This window comes from Schistocerca serialis, chromosome 12, assembly GCF_023864345.2.
Source record: "Schistocerca serialis cubense isolate TAMUIC-IGC-003099 chromosome 12, iqSchSeri2.2, whole genome shotgun sequence".
Classification (NCBI taxonomy): Eukaryota; Metazoa; Arthropoda; class Insecta; order Orthoptera; family Acrididae; genus Schistocerca; species Schistocerca serialis.
Genome location: NC_064649.1, coordinates 109,847,084 through 109,868,737, shown reverse-complemented (window position 1 = coordinate 109,868,737; position 21,654 = coordinate 109,847,084). Strand labels below are relative to the sequence as shown.

At 43.6% G+C, this 21,654-nt stretch overlaps 1 protein-coding gene across 2 annotated transcripts in view; it reads right to left on the bottom strand.

Annotated features, from left to right (window-relative positions):
* The window catches only part of LOC126428442 (zinc finger protein ZFP2-like), an 86,914-nt gene that overhangs the window by 12,624 nt on the left and 52,636 nt on the right, over positions 1 to 21,654 (bottom strand). For both annotated transcript variants that reach the window (XM_050090374.1, XM_050090375.1), the window contains exon 11: positions 8,826 to 8,999. In XM_050090374.1, coding sequence (XP_049946331.1) covers positions 8,826 to 8,999 — 174 coding nt within the window. The remainder of the gene's footprint in view (positions 1 to 8,825; positions 9,000 to 21,654) is intronic.

Genomic DNA, 21,654 nt, shown 5'->3' with positions numbered 1-21,654 from the left:
TGGAAGGTTTCTTGGGGAATGGCAGCACATTCTTCACGGACTGCTGCACCGAGGAGAGTTATCGATGTCGGTCAGTGAGGACCAGCACAAAGTCGTCGTTCCAAAAAATCCCAAAGATGTTCTGTAGAATTCAGGATGCTGTGCAGGCCTGTCCATTACAGGGATGTTATTGTCGTGTAACTACTGCGACACAGGCCGTACCCTATGAACAGGTACCCCATCATGTTGAAAGATGCAATCGCCATCCCCAAAATGCTCTTCAACAATAGGAAGCAAGAAGGTGCTTAAAACACCAATGTAGGCCTGTGCTGTGATAGTGCCATGCAAAACGACAAGGGGTGAAAGCCCCCACCATGAAAAACATGACCACACCATAACACCACTGCCTCCGAATTTTACTGTTGGCACTAAACATGCTGGCAGATGACGTTCACCGGGCATTCGCCCTACTAACACCCTGCCACTGGATCGCCACATTGTGTACCGTGATTTGTCATTCCACACAATGTTTTTCCACTGTTCAATCGTCCAATGTTTACCCTCCTTACACAAAGCGAGGTATCATTTGGCATTTACCGGCATGATGTGTGGCTTATGAGCACCTGCTCAACCACAAAATCGAAGTTTTCTCACCTCCTGCCTAACTGTCACAGTACTTGCAGTGGATCCTGATGCAGTTTGGAATTCTTGTGTGATGGTCTGTGTGGTGTCACCGCCAGACGCCACACTTGCTAGGTGGTAGCCTTTAAATCGGCCGCGGTCCATTAGTATACGTCGGACCCGCGTATCGCCACTGTCAGTGATAGCAGACCGAACGCCACCACACGGCAGGTCTAGAGAGCCTTCCTAGCACTCGCCCCAGTTGTACAGCCTACTTTGCCAGAGACGGATCACTGACAATTACGCTCTCATTTGCCGAGACGATAGTTAGCATAGGCTTCAGCTACGTCATTTGCTACGACCTAGCAAGGCGCCATTAACAGTATATATGGAGATTGTTATTTATCGTGGGATGCATGTTCAGTCAGACCAATGTTCACCAATTGTGGATTAAAGTTAAGTATTACAAGATTTTCGTACTTTATTGCAATTCTCAAGACATTGTCCTGTTCCAGACCTCACGCCAGTCTGCGTGTATTTAAACGCGTGCATTTCGGCCTCCTCTAGCACCACTGTGTTGGCTCTTCTGCCAACACAGCACATGGTGACAAGCTAAATCACGTTTGTACCAATTGATGCACTAATTTACTTGTGCCATGGCTTCGCCACAATCTCCAGATGTACTGTCCGAATTTTATCGCTTGCAGAATCAGCAGACGCAGGCCTTATTGGATGCCCTTGGACAGCTCGTCCAGGGTCAACGCGCAATGCAAAATGATGCGGCGGCCGCCGCTCCACCGCTACTGCAGCCACAACACGCTGTTGCACCACCTTTTCGTCCTTTTGATGCAGCACTGGAAAGCTGGACGGAGTGGTCACGCCAATTTGGATTCCATCTCACCGTCTACAGAATTCAAGGTAACGAGCGGCAGCCTTTTTTGTTGGCATGTGTAGGTGTGTCCACCTACCGTGTGATAGTGAAATTGTTTCCCCGACGCGATGTAGCAACTCTGTCCTACGAAGAAATTTTGTCGGCATTAGATGCATATTTCAAGGACTCTGTCAATGTAGTTGCAAAAAGGTATACATTCTTTCGTACAAAACGTACGGCCGGTCAGACTAATAGGGAGTGGGTTGCAACATTGCAAGGCCTTACTAGGGATTGTGCTTTTGAGTGTGAATGTGGACTCCCTTATTCAGATACTATGGTGCGTGATGCAATTGCACAGAATGTTTCTGATGTTCGTATAAGGGAACAGATTTTGAAACTGGTCAATCCCTCCCTTCAACAAGTGATAGACATATTGGATAGGCAAGACACACTTGACTTTGCTCAGGAATCTTTTGCAACTTCGCCAGCTGTGTGTCACATTCACCGGCCCGCCAGGCGAGCTGCACGGAACAGTAAACAGCCCTCGCGCCCGTCTGCACAGCTGTCGGCAAGCTCTTCGCTACATGTGTTGCACAAGCAAGCAAATGCAGTGCTAAAATCATGCCCGCGGTCTGCTACTAGACATTTGCGTGAGAATTGCCCGTCACGCCAAGCTATTTGCTTTTTCTGTAATAAAAAAGGACATGTTCAGACTGTTTGCCGAAAAAGCTTAGATCGGACACTCACAACCATTCCAAGCCCTTTGCTTCATGCCGGAATCGAACCAAGAATACTCAGGCTCGTGAACCTTCGCTCATGGACATTCATGTAGTTAATTCCACTCCACCCAGTGCCACTCTCTCTAACAGTGACTGTGTTCATCTCACAAATAGTGTGTGTCGACGTCGACGGAAATCCCGTCAAGTCGCAAGTGATTCTGTACCAGTGTCGGTTCACGTTGCACGAGACAGTCGCTCTTGTCGTCAGCAGGACAATAAACTTTTTGTTCACTTGGACACTCATGGCCGCGTGATACCATTCCAGCTCGATACCGGAGATGCAGTTTCATTGATCAATAAAGACACGTACAAACAACTGGGCACACCTCCGTTGCGTGCCACACATGTTAAGCTAACTAGTTATTCAGGACAGCATATCCCTGTGTTAGGACAGTGCAGCCTTCTTGCAACATACAAGGGACAAACAAAACTTGTGTCTTTTTACGTCCTTCGTTCTTCTTCTGCTGTGAACTTGTTTGGTTTAGATTTATTTCAGTTGTTTAACATGTCTATAGTCAATCAGGTCCTATCAGTGAACGAGACTGTGCCTTCAGACAGTGTTTCTCGTCTATGTGACGAATTTGCTGACATTTTTGCGCCGGGCCTTGGTTGCGCAAAGAACTATAAAGCACATTTGGAACTGAAAGTAAACGCGCAACCGAAATTTTTCACAGCGCGCAATGTTCCCCACGCATTGCGTGATGAGGTCGCACGAACACTACACGATTTGGAATCACAAGGTGTAATTGAACGTGTGCAGGCTTCTCTCTGGGCGTCACCCTTAGTAATTTTGCCAAAACCTTCTGGAAAATTGAGACTTTGTGTGGACTTCAAAGCTACAGTGAATCCACAACTAGTGATTGCAACTTTTCCTTTACCCCGCCCGGAAGATCTTTTTGACAAACTGTGCCCGGGTAAATATTTTTCGAAGTTGGACCTAGCAGATGCATACTTGCAAATACCAGTGGACGACGAATCCCAGCGCATCTTGGTGGTTAACACGCATCTTGGTTTGTATCGCTTCAAACGACTGCCATTCGGGTGTGCATCTGACCCTGCATTGTTTCAGCAATATTTACAAACTGTTTGTGCCTCGGTCCCTACTGCAGCAAACTATCTGGATGATATTGTGATCTCCGGAAAGACAGAAGAAGAACACTTAGCCAATCTCCGAACATTATTTCAGGTCTTGTGACAAAATGGTCTTCGCTTGCGGAAGGACAAATGTGTGTTTTTTGCTCGTGACTTACCCTACCTGGGACATGTAATCAATGCCCAGGGCATACATCCCAGTCCCGAGCACCTCCGTGCCATACAATACTTGCCTTCGTCGCAGAATTTGAAGCAGCTACAGAGTGTGCTGGGAAAAATTAATTATTATAACAAATTTGTGCCGCACGCCTCTTCCATTTCAGCTCCGCTTCATCGCTTACGCCGTAAAGGTGTTCCGTTCGTCTGGACGACGGAATGCGAATGCGCCTTTCATCAGTTGAAATCGGCATTGCTTTCTAATACTTGCCTTACGCCATTCGATCCCCAGAAACCCCTTTTGTTGATGGTAGATGCATCGGATCTCGGGATCGGTGCTGTGCTTGCGCACAAAGATGGATCGCATGATCGCCCTATTGCCTTTGCGTCCAAATTGCTTTCGTCTGCGCAAAGAAATTATTCTCAGATCGAGAAAGAAGCATTGGCTCTCATGTTTGGTGTTACTAAATTTCATGATTTCTTGTATGGTCGTCACTTTACCACCATCACAGACCACAAACCACTGACATCGCTTTTTCATCCGAACAAGTCTGTACCTCCACGTACAGTGCAGAAATTCATTCGCTGGTCTATTTTCCTCTCGCAGTACCGCTACGATATCTTGTATCGGTCCACTGCTAAGCACGGAAACACCGATGCGTTGTCCCGTTTGCCTGTTGTTGAGGATAGAGCATTCGATTCCTCCAAACTTGCTTGCATGTTCATTGATGCGGAAACCGATGACGTGGTCGAATCGTTTCCGATTGATTTTCGTCGTGTAGCTACGGCCACAGCTGCTGACCCTGTCCTTGCTACCATTTTGCGTTTTGTTGCTACGCAATGGCCCTTGTCAAAGTCACGGATCGAGGATCCGTTGGTTCGCCGATTTTTTGCTCACAAGGAGAGACTTTTTGTACGACATGGTGTTTTGCTGTTGCGTTCTGATAATGATCAGTCCCGGGTCGTGGTCCCACGTTCGTTACAGTCCTCTGTCTTACGGCTTCTCCACCAAGGACATTGGGGTATAGTGCGAACGAAACAACTTGCTCGACAGCACTGTACTTGGTTTGGACTCGATGCTGCGATTACGAATATGTGCTCTTCTTGCATGGCGTGTGCCGAACAACAATCCGCACCACCGCGGAAATTCTTTGCATGGCCGAACACCACTTCCCCTTGGCAACGCTTGCACATCGATTTTGCTGATCCATTCTGGAATGCTCGATGGTTGGTTGTGGTAGATTCATTCAGTAATTGTCCTTTTGTTGTCCGGATGTCTTCCACGACATCATCTGCCACCATTCAAGCGTTATCCGCTATCTTTTGTATTGAAGGTCTTCCACAGACTATTGTTTCCAACAATGGACCACAATTCATGTCCGCAGAATTTCAGTCATTCTGCAAGGCCAATGTTATTCAACATCTGACATTCGTGCCGTTTTTGCCTCAGTCAAACAGTGCCGCTGAACGATTGGTCCGGACTTTCAAGTCACAGATGTTGAAGTTGAAAGAGTCGCATTCTCGGGAGGACGCGTTATTGATCTTTTTGTCCTCGTATCGCTCTCAGCCCCGAGATGGTCGCTCGCCGGCTGAGTTGCTCCATGGTCGTCCTCATCGAACCCCGATGTCTTTGCTGCATCTGCCGCATCAGGTTCCTGTACAGCGGCAGCCACCTGCTTTTGCTCCAGGCGACGTTGTATACTATCGCAACTATCGAGGTTCACGGCGTTGGCTCGCAGGGCGCATTCTTCGCTGCCTCGGCCGCGCTATGTATCTGGTTTTGGGGGCCTCTGGTGAGGTGCGCCTCTGTCGTCGCACAGGTTCTGCCGCTCCCCGTCTGCTTTCAGCGACGGTGCCGTCCAGTCAGCGCCCTGGGGACCCATCTACTGGCTCGCCTCATCCCCAGGTGTTACCGACGCTGTCTTCCATTTTGCCCCATGGCGACGCGCCGCCGCCCGTTCTCCCGCTGGCGACGCCAGCAGTGGACGCTTCTCTGCAACCACCGGGCGCCTCCCTGGGTCACGCGCCGCCGGTCACTTCCCGTGACCAGCTGTCCTCCAACATGGAACTTTTGCCCGCTCCGGACCAGATGTCGTCTTCGCCCGTCGGGTGCCCCGACGCGATGGAGGTCGACCCTTCGGCCCCTCCTGTCTCTCTACGGGCGCATACACCGCATGTTGGCGTGCACCCTGGACTAGGTTTTCAGGTGTTTCCTAGCTCCCGTCGGACCGAATGGCCAGGTGCGGGTGGCACAGCCTCGCCTGTTGTTAGGCTCCCCACCTCGTAGCATACGTCAACATGGGGTCCTCCCCATGGCGGGCGGAAGCCTTATAACACAACCGTTCACCGATTTGCGGGGGGAGGAATGTGGTGTCACCGCCAGACACCATACTTGCTAGGTGGTAGCCTTTAAATCGGCCGCGGTCCATTAGTATACGTCGGACCCGTGTGTCGCCACTGTCAGTGATAGCAGACCGAGTGCCACCACACAGCAGGTCTATAGAGCCTTCCTAGCACTCGCCCCAGTTGTACAGCCTACTTTGCCAGAGACGGATCACTGACAATTACGCTCTCATTTGCCGAGACGATAGTTAGCATAGCCTTCAGCTACATCATTTGCTACGACCTAGCAAGGCGCCATTAACAGTTTATATGGAGATTGTTATTTATCGTGGGATGCATGTACAGTCAGACCAATGTTCACCAATTGTGGATTAAAGTTAAGTATTACAAGATTTTCATACTTTATTGCAATTCTCAAGACATTGTCCCGTTCCAGACCTCACGCCAGTCTGCGTGTATTTAAACGCATGCATTTCGGCCTCCTCTAGCAACACTGTGTTGGCTCTTCTGCCAACACAGCAGTCTGGATAGATGTCTGCCTATTACACATTACGAACCTCTTCAACTGTCAGCGGTCTCTATCATTCAACTGGAGAGGTCAGCCTGTATGCGTTTGTGCTGTACATGTCCCTTCACATTACCACTTCACTAACACATCGGAAACAGTGAACCTAGGGATGTTCAGGAGTGTGAAAATCTCATGTATAGATGCATGACAGAAGTGACAGCCAGTCGCCTGACCACGTTCGAAGTCTGTGAGTTCTGCAGAATGCCCCATTCTGCTCTCTCGCAATGTCTAATGGGTACTGAGGTCACTGATGTGGAGTATTTGGCAGTATGTGGCAGCACAATGCACCTAATATGAAAAACATATGTTTTTGGGGATGTCCGGATACTTCTGATCACATAGTGTAATACAATCTCAACTACACAGAACACTGTCCACTCAAAGCAGTGGAAACACGCTGATTCTTTGCCACCAAAGAAAGCACAGACAATTTCTTCAGCAGGAAAGGTCATGGCATCAGTGTTCTGGGATGTGAAGGGGATTCTGTTTGTAGATTATTTCCCCTCTGGGTAAACAATTACTGGAGAATACTACGCTAACCTCATGGACAAATTGCATTAAAAGATACATGGGGCGAGGGGAAAAAAGAAAAACGGAAAGAAAAGAAAAGAAAAAAAAAAACAGGTTTAGAAGGGCAGAAAGTCATCTGCCATGAAGACAATGCACACCCGCACACATATGCCGTCGCCATGGCAAAATTACACAGTCTAAGGACTGAATTGTTGCCACACCTGCCTTATTCACCTTATATGGTCTGTCAGACTTCCATCTCTTCCCAAAACCGAAAATTTTTCTTGGTGGATTAAGATTCTCTTCAAATGAAGAATTGATAGCCAGAGTTGACAACTATTTTGCAGGCCTCAAGGAAACTCATTTTCAAGATGGAATCAAGGCACTGAAACATCATTTGATTGAGTGCATTAATCTACAAGGAGACTACATTAAACAATAAAAAACAGTTTCAGTGATGTAAGTACTTTCTTTCTATTCCGTTCCAATAACTTTTCAAATCACCCTCATACATTGCACCACTTCTGAGTCAATTAACAGTGAAGTTAACCGATCGGGCCACCGCACGTGCAAATTTATGAGCGGCCCACCGGAATGGTGTCACTGTATATGTTCTTTGTTTGGTTTCCTAAAACCAAATGAGAGACCGATACAGATATCGGACGTGAGACAGTAGAAAGGATCCAACCCATACAAAAGCCCGGGCAATGTTGTACACTGTCATCTGCGCTATGAGAACGACTGACGCTTATTGTATCTGGCGGGCTGCTCAAATTTGTACACGCAACAGCCCGATTGGCTAACTTCGATGATAATTAACTCAGAAATGGTGCAACATATCGAATTTTTTTCATAAGGATCCCACAGCACAGCCTACCCTGCGACATCCCTATGAGCTTTTTAGAATGTTTCTGACTACCCTCTATAATGTAGTATTTTCAGCGAGGGGTACATGGACTTTTCAGACACTTTGAATTCAGATCTCATCAGGCAGAGGTAAAGCAGTTTAGATAAACATATCACTTTTACTGATATGTAAAATGCAGTGAAATTATTAAATTGGACAGATAAAAAAATCTACAGACCAGAACACACACATAAAAGACTGTTGTGATTGGCAAGCTTTTGGAGCCAGTGGCTCCTTCTTCAAGCAGAAGGGTGTCTGTGGGAAGAATCCAGTTTCTCAGAACTCCACAGGTGGGAACTAGCACAACAACATTTCCTTGGTTCTCGCCACCCCCCTGGCCTTAATTTACGTTGATTTCTTCCGTCTGAGCCTTTCTTCACTGTCACTACTCTTCGCTTCACTACTCTTTAGTTTTCTACATCTTTCATTGCCTTTCCAGTCTATTTTTCACTGTCCCCTCCCACTTACGTTACGTACAATGCATTTAGTTTACTCACCCTTATTAACTTGTGCACAATGTTTTAGTAGCAATCTGTGTCTTGCATATTACCCTGTCTTCCACCTTTAAGCTCTCAGGTTTTCAAATCTCATCCGATGCAGTAGCCAACAATCACTCTTTCCTACTCATCCTGTACGGTAAGTCTCCCCAGATCCACAGTTCTGGGTGACTTTCCCAAAATCTACCCCTTTTCCTAGACCTCTCCAGTCATTTTCCTTCACCCTTCTTCCTTCCTCTTCAACCCTTCTGCCTGGAGAAGGAGCCACTGGCTCTGAAAGCTTACCAATCACCAACAGTCTTTTATGTGTGTGTTCTGCCGCCGCTTGGTGAGTAGATTTTTTATCCATACAAGCAAATAATTTCATCAATAATTATTGTTGTTATAAAATACTGTGAGGAACCCTAAGACTGTTGTCTCAGACACACAGCAACACAATCAAGTTTTCAGCTGGCACCGCTGTAGTACACACACGAAAATCTGCCACCTCCACCACACTCACCTTCGCACGTGCTCACGCAGGTGCTTCTGTTCCTTGTACGAGCGCTCGCACGTATCGCACCGGTATGGCCGTTCGCTGCTGTGAACACGCACGTGGGACTCGTAGTGACTGCGCTTCACAAATCGCTTCTCACAAGTTTCGCACTGATAACGAAACTCTCCGGTGTGGGTTTTCCTAAATTGGAGAAAGCACTCAATACAGCACATCAGCGTAATAACAACCTTGTGGTTGTAACACAGAGAAAACCAGTTAACTTGCAAAGATGATTAATTCCATTACCATATCACGGCATCTGTGAAACCAAGAAGTGTTAAGACTGTAAGGACAAAAGGAATAAACAATGTGGAGAAAAAAAGGGACTGTACTGTAGCTGAATATTTTCAGCATCACGAATGTGTAATACCACAAAGACCCAGTGTTGAGGACACTAAAATACACAAGTTTGTTCCCTTTGCCCATTAGCTTTCTATTGTTATGAATAGCAACATTCACAAAATGAACATTAAACAGAAGAATAATGTCCACCTGCATAAAACCTGCTTCAAGACTGTACAGAAAAGTGTGCATTATCTTGTAAATTATATTTTGAGCATGCTTCTAACAGAAATGAAAGTTATGAGCAAACTCAGATTTTTTAAGCTAAATTTACAGACTTTCCTCTTGCACTATCCTCATTCTGAGAGATCACGGACATAATTTAGACTAATTTCCTGCAGTACATGTTTTCTTGGTTGTCAAATTGGGCTCCACTTTAAACAACACTTACACATTAATGTATGTCTGTTTTGGTGCTTTTTTAAAAAATTTTCCCTCTGTTATGCATTTGTTACACGAGGGTCACTCCAAAAGAAATGCACACTATTTTTTTTTTTAAATCCATCTTTTATTCCACATATTTGAAAGTTTTACAGTGTGTAGATACATCCTTTAGGAACAATATTTTCATTTCTCCACATAATTTCCATCCCTCTCAACTGCCTTACGCCATCTTGGAACCAGCACCCGTATACCCGCACGGTAAAATTCTGGACCAACCTGTTGGAGCCACTGTTTTACAGCGTGCACAAGGGAGTCATCATCTTTAAACCTTGTTCCACGAAGAGAGTCTTTCAGTTTCCCAAAGAAATGATAGTCACATGGAGCCAGGTCAGGACTGTATGGCTGGTGTTTCAGTGTTGTCCATCCGAGTTTCGTGATCGCTTCCATGGTTTTTTGACTGACATGTGGCCGTGCATTGTCGTGCAACAGCAAAACATCCTGTTTTTGCCGATGTGATCAAACACGACTCAGTTGAGCTTGAAGTTCCTTCAGTGTCATCACATATGCGTCACAATTTATGGTAGTTCCACTTGGCGTAATGTCCACAAGCAAGAGTTCTACGGAATCGAAAAACACCGTAGCCACAACTTTTCCAGCAGAAGGTGTGGTTTTGAATTTTTTTTCTTGGGTTAATTTGCATGATGCCACTCCATTCATTGCCTCTTCGTCTCTGGTGAAAAACGATGGAGCTATGTTTCATCACCTGTCACAATTCTTCCAAGAAATTCATCTCCACCATTCTCGTACAGTTCCAAAAGTTCGCTGCATACCGTTTTTCTTGTTTCTTTGTGAACCACTGTCAACATCCTGGGATCCCACCTGGCACAAACCTTTTTTAACGCCAACACTTTCAGTATTCTGCAAACACTTCCTTCCCCCATCCCAACGTAGCATGACAATTCGTTCACTGTGATGCGTCTGTCAGCAGTCACCAATTCGTTAACTCTCTGCACATTGTCTGGAGTGTGTGCGGTACGAGGCCTATCGCTGCGAGGACAATCCTCAATATTGCCGTGCCCGCTTTCATTACATAACCTGCTTGCCCACCGACTAACTGTACTGCGATCGACAGCAGCGTCTTCATACACCTTTTTCAACCTCTCGTGTATGTTTCCCACTGTCTCGTTTTTACAGCACAGGAATTCTATGACAGCACATTGCTTCTGACGAACGTCAAGTGTAGCAGCCATCTTGAAGACTCATGGGAACATGTTGAACTAAGTTCGAAAACAAGCGGGAAGGATGTATCTACACACTGTAAAACTTTCACATATGCAGAACGAAAACTGTATTTTTACAAAAATAGTGTGCATTTCTTTTGTAGTGACCCTCGTATATTTGCTTCTTCATGGAGGTCACTGGTGGTGTTGATAAATGCACTGACAGAAAAAAAATTGCAACACCAAGAAGAAGTTATGTGACATAAACAAAAGTTGGCATGCATATCCCTATCTCTGAAAGATGACGTGTATTCAGATTTTGCACCAGTCACTTAAGAGTAGTGCCAGTAGAACTGCTATCAGGAGGCAAATCAAGTTTACTTTACACACATGCTTTAAGATTGGACATGGTGTGTTGATATTAAGTCAAGAATGCCTTTAAGGTGATGAAGAAGCCATTATCAACACCTCACCGAGTTTGAACAAGGTCACGTAATGGGGCTATGAGAAGTTACCTTCTGTGATACTGCAGAAAGATTTGGCAAGACTGTAGTCACCACATATGATTGATGGCAAGAATGTGTGGTCACAAGGAGACTACATTTCGGATGGCCAAGTGGCACTGCCGAAAGAGACCACCGTGTTCGGTGTAAGGCTCTCGCACATTGTACCAAACCTGCAGCAGCAATTTGGGCAACAGTCGGCATCACAGTGACGCGAGGAAGTATTATAAATTGGTTACTTCAATGACAGCTCCGAGCCACACACACTGTAGCACACATTCCACTCACCCCAAACTGCCTCCATTTGTGACTTCAGTGGTGTCAAGCGAGAGCTCGCTAGAGGGCAGCGTGAAGGTCTACTGTGTTTTCCTGCTGAAAGCTGGTTCTGCCTTGGTGCCACTGATGGCTGTGTATTGGCTAGGTGGAGGCCAGTTGATGACCTGCAACCAACTGTCTGTGTGCCAAACACACTGGACCTACACCTAATGACAACTTAAGAGTACACACAACCACCATTAACCATCCTTGTATTGACTGATCAAGTGCAACAGGCATACGGCACCTGTACAACACAATGCAAGCACATTTGTGTGCTTGCGTTCACCTTCTGGGGATTTCACTGGTAAATGGAAATGCCGTGTGACTAGGGCCTCCTGTCGGGTAGACTGCTCGCCTGGTGCAAGTCTTTCGAGATGACGCCACTTCGGCGACTTGCGTGTTGATGGGGATGAAATGATGATGATAAGGACAACACGACACCCAGTCCCTGAGCGGAGAAAATCTCCGACCCAGCCGGGAATCGAACCCGAGCTGTTAGGTATGACATTCCGTCGCGCTGATCACTCAGCTACCAGGGGCGGACATATCTCTGGTTATTAATGTACCAGCATTTAATATTTGCAATAAATTATCTCATGCTTACATTAACTCTTGTGATGTAAATCATTTAAATATGCTAACTACACAAATGTATTCCTGAAATTTTGTTACTCTGCATTAATTATTTTTTGATGTTGCAATTTTTTCCCAAAGTGTAGTTTGAAGTGTAGGCTGGAATCTGTGTCTCCCTGAAAAAGATCTTGTACTTATTTGAAAGGCTGTGTTCAGCAACAGGAGACAATTCTAGAGTACTTTAGTTGATGTGCTGCTAATCTTTGGTACATTGCTGGGAAATGGTTCAAACAGACTGGTCCACGTAGCTTCTGCAAAATTCATATGGAATGTTGTAAACACCCAGAACTCTAAGACCACAATAATGCTACATGAATGATGGAAAAACCTGTAATATGTGAAGTACATACACTACTAAATAATATATGGGAAAAATGGAAGCATGCCTGAGACCAGAGAATTGCAACACTATGCGTTATTTATGAGAAAGGAGAAAAGTCATCTTGCGAATTATAAAGGCATAACATTGTTGAACACTGTCTACAAGATATTTTGCAGGATGCTGAGTGAAACAACAAAAAAGTGCACCGAAAATATCCTTGAAGAATAGCAATGTGGTTTCTGGCCATATAGAGGCACCTGTGAACAGTTGTTTGTTATTAGACAAATAATGGAGAAATTTTGTGAATATGACAGAATGTCCACAACCTGTGTTTTGTTTTTAAGCAAGCTTTGGATAGTGTTAACAGTATAAAGCATTAAAAGAACTGGGCATCTGTGACAAGCTACAAAAGATAGTTAGCAATGAAGGACACAAAGGCAAAAGTAGAGGTGAAACCAAAATGACCAAAAGCTTCAGTTTTACAAACAGAGTGGAACAGGATGATGGTCTTTTACAGTCCTGTTCAACTTTGCACTTCACAGTCTGATACAAAAAAATGACAAGAGAAGAACAATAATGATGAAATCCAGTCAGGTATGTCCATATATAGATGACACTGCAATTGTGACATGGCATGTAAACATCCTTTAAAAAAATTCAGGAAATAATGGAAGCAGAAGGAATAAAAATTGAACTTACTGTAAACAAAAACAAGAGAAAATACATAGTAATGTCCAATTTTACAGTTAAAAGACAACCATACGACTTGAAAGTTTCTAATAAATGTTTTAAAACTGTCAACTGCTTCCATTTTCCACATTTCCTCTTACCTAGTGATAATAATATGAGACTGTGTATTAGAATAATGATACTAATCAGAAACAGAGCGTATTACACAATCTTACAAGTATTCAAGAATTCTCTAATAACAATGTCAACCAAGTTAATAGTAAACTATTCCATGGTGTGGCCAGTTGTTACTTGTGGGCCAGAAATGTTGGCAACTACAGTAGCAGATATGAAAAACCTAAGAGAATTTGAGAGGAAAATCATGCGAAAAATTTATGGGTGTGTTACAGAATCAGAGGGTAGAAGAGTAAGGTATAACCATGAAATACAAGAGCTTATAAAAGGGAAAGGTACAGTTAAATTTGTTAAATCTGAAAGAATAAGTTGGTTAGAACATATGGCGAAGATGACAGGCGACAGGATATCCAAACAAATAATGAAAAGCAGATTGTATTCCACCAGAAGGAAGGGCTGACCTAGAGCTAGATGGCTGGACAATGTGTTGGCTGCCTTACCAAGATGAAGGCCCGAGGATGGTAGAGAAAAGCAGAAAGAGAGATGTACTCATGCGTATTAAGATTGTTGAGGACGCTTCCATCCATCATGGACTGTAGTTGCTGAGGAGGAGGAGAAGAAGACAAAGAAGAGGAAGGGGAAGTTAGAAAGAAAGCTGGTAATCTGGGGGGAAAAACTGCTGCTCCTCAGCTACAATAAATAGCTGCTGTTTTTTGTTATTATTAGCTTAATATTATTTGACTGCAATATTATTTTTCAAAGTAAGTATTTACCCATATCAATAAACACAGACTCCTATTTCCAGTACATTATATCTTGTCATACACCTTTATAATAAATAGTGTTACTAGCCATGAAGCTAAAACAACTTTTTAATCTGTGAATATAGGCTTAAAACAAAATGACAAACAGATGCACTAATCACAGGACCATCAGTCTTACTTTTTGTAGAGATAAGATCACTGAACAAATAACTTCTCAATGGATTGAGGAGAAAAACTGATTTCAATTCAGAAAAAGGGCTAGAGGTGCTACAAGTGTTGAGAGTAGTATCAAAGAAGGTTTTAGATATAAATGAGGTGCTATGTTTATGTTTGACGACAGCATGGTACAAAGCTTTTGACCGTGCTATTTGGGTGACCACTTTTGGAAATATTAAAACAAATTTCAGTACACTGGACTTATCGATGAGTAATTTACAACCTATAGGTAGATCAAAATGTAAACTTACATCTGAAAATTGTAAACATAAATCTCCTAAATAATTATTCACTATAAGAAGAGCAGTTGTTGCATATGGTGAAACTTCCTCTTAGAATCTCAAAGGCAGGAAGTGAAGTTATTAATGAAATATAATTTAGCTAGCAGAAGGACCAAAAAATTGGACTTACTGTAAAGAAAAACATGACAAAATACATGGTAATGTCCTATTCCAAGGTGGGAAGAACACCACATGACCTGAAGGTATCTAACAAATTTTTAAAGCTGTCATCTGCTTTAATTATCTAACTGTCCTCTTAAACCAGCAACAATAATGTTAGGTCTTAGTCATTATTCTTTATTCATATTGTCACTAGAGTAATCTAATTTTTCTTATTTAAACTGTTGTCATGATGTAACTCTGATGTGTGAAATGCTGCATGTGGGAAACACTGGTCCGATGTAAGAGAGGGCCTGATGGCCCTAATGTGATCAGGTTAAACAAATAAATAAATAAATAAATAAAAACAATTAATACATACATATGTATAACATATTTTAAAGTCAACTCACTTTTAAAATATATATGGTTCTATTACTAAAAATACATTACTGAGGATTTTGAAACAGTGTAGACTGGAAATGAAGACCCATGCTTCTTGACACAGCATAGGGGAATGATGCAAGAGACCCGCACCTCTGTACTAGGCAAGGTCCTAATGGAGGTGGTTTGCTGTTGCCTTCCTCCAACAGTAATGGAGATGAATGATGATGATGGAGACAACACAACAACACCCAGTCACCTCGGAGCAGGTGAAAATTCCTGACCCTGCCGGGAATCGAACCCGGCACCCCGTGCTCGGGAAGCGAGAATGCTACCGCGAGACCACGAGCTGCGGACATAGTCTGGACTAGATAACAAAATAACAGAAGGATGGAAAAACCTAGCAAAATGGGTAACACTTTATGCGGAGCTGCCCACATTAACACCTCAAAGTGTATATTACTACTGCCTGTCACAAACGATCACATGAAGTTACAAAGCCAATTCAACAGTCATTTGTTGCAGTGTCCACTGTAGCCATTTTTTTTTTTTCCTTGTCTTCCAAACAACATGCCTGGCTCCACAGAACAAGTGGTCACACACAGCACGTACAGACACTCACTAGCATTGTAGAACTGATGCGTTCAAACCATTCTTCCAACTGCACATATCACAATAACATCTTCCACAGTGGGATGTTCCGAAACTGACTAACTACTGTCACAGGAACTTGGAAATGGGACATGCCATCCTACAAATCTCGTGTCACACTTCAATACAATGTGCCAGACAGGGAGAGGAGCATGCTGAATTTCTATTTGTCAAGTGGTGGCAGGAGAACACACCTATTACGGTATTTAAATTTGCAAGCTTTTACAGCAAGATGATCCTCCTTCTGGCAGAAGAGGAACACTCAGCGCTGTAGGAAAAGGACTGGTATGGTTTAGGAAATGGGACAGATTTTGGAAAAGTCACCCAGATAGAGAAGATCCAAAGAAGAGCGGCGCGTTTCGTCACAGGGTTATTTGGTAACCGTGATGGCGTTGCGGAGATGTTTGATAAACTCAAGTGGCAGACTCTGCAAGAGAGGCGCTCTGCATCGCGGTGTAGCTTGCTCGCCAGGTTTCGAGAGGGTGCGTTTCTGGATGAGGTATCGAATATATTGCTTCCCCCTACTTATACCTCCCGAGGAGATCACGAATGTAAAATTAGAGAGATTAGAGCGCGCACGGAGGCTTTCAGACAGTCGTTCTTCCCGCGAACCATACGCGACTGGAACAGGAAAGGGAGGTAATGACAGTGGCACGTAGGGTGCCCTCCGCCACACACTGTTGGGTGGCTTGCGGAGTATCAATGTAGATGTAGATGTAGATGTAGAACAGAGATTACTGCCAAAACATCGTGCATGAGTTAATAAGAACGGAAAGCTAAGTGTGTTGTATGTGGCAGAGGTATAGGTGACGGTGATGAAAAATAGACAGGTCAGAAAATGAAGACTACAGAAAACTAAAAATGAGTGAAGAACATAATAGTTACTGTGAAGAAATGTTGAGACAGAAGGAGTTAATGTAAATTGAGGTCAGGTGGGTGGCTAGAACTGAGGAAGTGTTGTAACGCCAGTTCCTGTCTGTGAAGTTCCGAAAAACTGGTGTCTTCGGGAGGAATCCAGATGGCACGTATGGTGAAACAGGCACCAAGATCACAATTGCCATGTCTTACAGAATATTCTGCACCACAGTATTGTGTGTTGCCTGTATACACCCTCTGCCTATGCCCATTCATCCTGACTGATTACTCTTGCTTTGACAGTGCATGTTTGGCAATTACAGGGCTGACATAGGTGGTGGTAGGGGTGTGTGCAAGGCAAGCCTTACAGTGGAGACAATCACAGGGGTAGGACCCATAGGGCAGGGAGATGGGTGCGGAAGGAGTATAGGGTCTGACAAGGAATTGTGGAGATTGGGAGAGTGATGAAAAGCCATTGTTGGTTGGTGGGGAAAAAGTCAGACAGAATGGACCTCATTTCAGGGCACAAGTTTAGGAAGTCATAGCCATATCAAAGTAGCTGATTAATACATTCAAGACCAGGATAATACTGAGGGGCAAGAGGTGTATCCCTAAGTTGTTTTTTGGAGGGATCAGCAGCATTAGTTTGGTTGGTAGATTTGGAATGAGGGGACCAAACAGCAAGGTCCCACTGGATTAGGGAAGGGTAGGAAAAGAAGTCGGCCATGCCCCTTCAAAGGGACCATCCCGGCATTAGCCTTTAGTGATTTAAGGAAATCAGGGAAAACCAAACTCAGGATGGCCAGTAACAGGTTTGAACCGTCGTCATCCTGAATGCGAGTTCAGTGTGCTAACCACCATGCCACCTCTCTCAGTAGAGCATTTGGACTGGGTGTGATGGTCCGGGAAATCTGCCTTTGAACACAGCTGGTGGGGTAATTATGTCCAGAGAGGGCTAAGGTGAGAAAAATGGTGTACTGCTGTAAAGAGTCTGCATCTGAACAAATGTGTGTGCCTCCAATGCCAAGGCTGTATAGAAGCTAAAGTTTGACACAGGAAGGACGGCAACTGTCAAAATGTAACAGAAGTGTGTAACTGACTTTCAGTGAGAATGAGATCGTCACGTAAAGTGGCACGGGATTCGGAATAGAACCATGTGACATTTAATTTGGAGAATGTATTTAAAGATTCCAAGAATTTTAACAGGTCAATTTCAATATGGGTCCATAATGCAGAGATGTCATCAATCTATCTAAACCAAACTATGGTTTGAAGGTTTATAGATCCCAGGAAAGATCCCAAAGTAACCCATGAAAAGGCTGGCGTGGGAAGGAGCTGTCTTGATTCCAAACTACAGACAACCTTCTTGCTCCCCTTAATAAACTTTATACTTACCAACAAGTACTTTACTTTTGAGAGGCAGGCATACAAACAGATCAAGGTCATGGCCACAGGAACCAGGATGGCTCCTTCCTATGCCAAACTTCTTGTGGTTGGCTTAGAAGGGGCTTTCCTGGGATCTGAAAGCCTTCAGCTCCTGGTTTGGCTTAGATACATTGTTGACATCTTTTCGTAAGGATCCGTGGTATGGCTGACCTGTCAGTATTATTGGAATCTCTAAATAGATTCATCCAATTAAGTTTCATATTGTTCTATTCTGAATCCCATACCACTTTCCTTGATGCTGACCTCATCCTCAGCGAGGGTCAGCTACACAATTCCGTTCACATTACGCCTACTCACGAACAACAGTACTTACATTTTGACAATTACCATCCTTTCCATGTAAAACATTTCCTCCCACATAGCCTTGGCATTCGAAGCAAACACTTTTCTTCAGACACGGAGTATTTACAGCAACACACCACCACTCTCAAGTATTTACCCCACCAACCTAGTTCAAAAGCAGATTTCTCGGGCCATCACATCCAATCCTGGTATTGCTAATCCCTCCAAAAACCAACTTAGGATTACACCTCTTCTCACTCAGTACTATCCTGGTCTAGAATGTATCAATCTGTTACATCAACAAGGCTATGACTTCGTAAAATCTTGCCCTGAAATGAGGTCCATTCTGTCCAACATTTTGTCCATCACACCTAGAATAGCCTTTCATCGCCCTCTTAGTCACTGTAACATCCATGTCAGATGCCTGCCTCTTCTCCACCCATTTTCCTAGCCTGCAGCTCCTACCACTGTGACCGTCCTCACTGTAAGATTTGCCTTATGTACCCTGCTACATCCACCTCCACCAGCCTTGTAACTGACAAAACACATACTGCCAAAGGGAAAGCCGCCCGTGAAATGACACACGTTGTATATCAGCTGTTATGTAAACACTGTTCAGCCTTTTACATTGGTATTACTACCACAAAGTTATCGATTAGGAGAATGGGCATAGGCATAGGGTGTATACCGGCATCACACAATATCTTGTTGCAGAGAATGGGCATAGGCATAGGGTGTATACCGGCATCGCACAATATCCTGTTGCAGAGCATGTTTTACATTATGGCAATGATAACCTCGATGCCTGTTTCACCACACGTGATATCTGGATTCTTCTCCCAAACATCAATTCCCCAGAACTCCGCAGGTGGGAAATGGCATTAAGACACATCCTCAGTTCTAGCCACCCATCTGGCCTTAATTTATGTTCATTTCTTCAGTCTTGACATTTCTTAGCAGTAATTATTCCTTCATTCACTCCCTTTTTGTTTTTTATGTCTTTTATTTTCTGATCTGTCTATTCCCCACCTCTACCAGATAGAACGAACTTAGCTTTCCACTTTAATTAACTCGTGCACAATCTTTTGGCAGTAATCTCTGTCTTGCATATCACCCTAGCATCCAGTGTTAAACTCTCAGGATTCCAAATCTTGTTGGGTGCACTCCCCAACAGTCAGTCTTTCTTACTCATCCCATCTGGTAAGTCTCTCCTGGCCTAGGGTTCTGAGCAACTTTTCCAAACTCTCCCCATTTCCTAAACCTTACCAGTCCTGTCCCTTCAATTCTCTACAGTCCATCTGCCAGAAGAAGAGGCCATTGCGCTGTAGTCGTGGACTGTGCGGCTGGTCCCAGCGGAGGTTCGAGTCCTCCCTCGGGCATGGGTGTGTGTGTGTGTTTGTCCTTAGGATAATTTAGGTTAAGTAGTCTGTAAGCTTAGGGACTGATGACCTTAGCAGCTAAGTCCCATAAGATTTTTTTTTTTTTTTAAAAAAAAAGAGGCCATTGCCTCAAAAAGCTTGCAAATTTAAATACTTTTATATGTGTGTGTTCTCCTGCTGCCACTCAGTGAGTAGATTTTTATCTATCCAATTACATTATATTTTCAAAAATTGATTATTTTTGTCAAATCTATATTTGGCATGACATTTGGCAGCTTGCTCTAAATGAGGAAAAATGTAAATTAATGCCGATGAGCAGAAAAAATGGCTCTTTAATGTACTAATATTGTATTCGTTGTACACTGATTGACAGAGATACTTTGATTAAAAATCAGGGCATGCCATCATAAGGCGATATGAAATGGAACAAGCACATGGGGTCACTAGTAAAGATGGTGAACGGTCGTCTTCAATTTATTTGGAGAATTTTAGGGTAGTGAAGCTCATTTATAGTACAGACCACATACAGAACACTTTTGTGACCCATTCTCAAACACTGCTCAAGTGTTAGGGATCACAGCAAGTCAGATTAAAGGAAGATATCAAAGCAATTCAGAAGCATGTAGCTACATTTATTACTGGTATGTTCAATCAACATGCAGATATTATGGAAATGCTCTGTAACTCAAATCGGCATCCCCATAGAGAAGATGATGTTCTTTTTCATGAAACATTATTGAGAAAATAAATATGGAGATAAATTGCTTCAGTTGTAAAAGGATTTTATTTCTTCCAATATTAAGACCCATTTCTGGCTAACATATGCCCAACATCAAGTGTATTGTTACTGAAAACAAGCAAGAGATGACACTAAGGAACTTCTTCTTCTTCTTCTTCTACAAATCTTTGTAACCATAAGTTAATGTATACAATTGGGAACTATCTTCGCTAAAATTCTTCTTGTGGATGGGCTAGTTGCACTAAAAAGTATAACGAATGTCCCAGAACAGTGGCGACTGGGGAACTAAAAATGCAGACAGAGCCTTTATAGCTGGAGAGGCATAATGCAGAATAACAGGTTGAAATTTAGTGCTACCGCAAGTGCCATGGGCTGCGCAGATTGGAGGTGACTGCCACAAGTGAGAGCAGAGCACAGGTGGCACCTGCAGAGAAAGGAAGTAAATAAATGGTGGAGCAACACTATAGCCACCTATTAGGATGACCTGTTGGGAAAGTGACCAGCTCAGATGTTCACATCAACTGACAATCTTTATTAGCTGAGAAAGCATATTACGAAATGATGTAAATGACGACAAAGGCGCATAAAATGTAAAAAGACAGACTGCAATTTACTGTAAAGAAGACATATTAAGTTGCAGACAGGCACACTTACATAGAGCTTTCAGCCACAACCTTCATCAGTAAGAGAGACGTACAAACAACTCACACTCAAAAGCAAGCACACCTCATGTACACATGACAGCGAATTGCAACATTTTGAGCCGGAATGCTCACAGCATTCCAGCCTGAGATGCTGGAGTTGGTGGTCATGTGTGTGTGAGGTGTACATCTCTCTTTACTGATGCTGTCTGTGGCTTAAAACTCTATGTAATTGTCTTTTAAGTGTGCCAGTCTGTAACTTAATGTGTCTTCTTTACAGTTAGAAGCAATCAGTCTTTTCCTACATTGTTGATATTCCTACCTGCAGTTTCCATTGTTTCAAGTGTAAAGAGGTATTATAAGACAAACATGAAACTGACCATTTAAAAAATGCAAAGTTGCACAGTATACTTCCTCAGCTTGTATTTAAGATTGTCAATTGAGGTGAACAGCCAGAGTACCGTATTTACTCGAATCTAAGCCGCACTTTTTTTCCGGTTTTTGTAATCCAAAAAACTGCCTGCGGCTTAGAA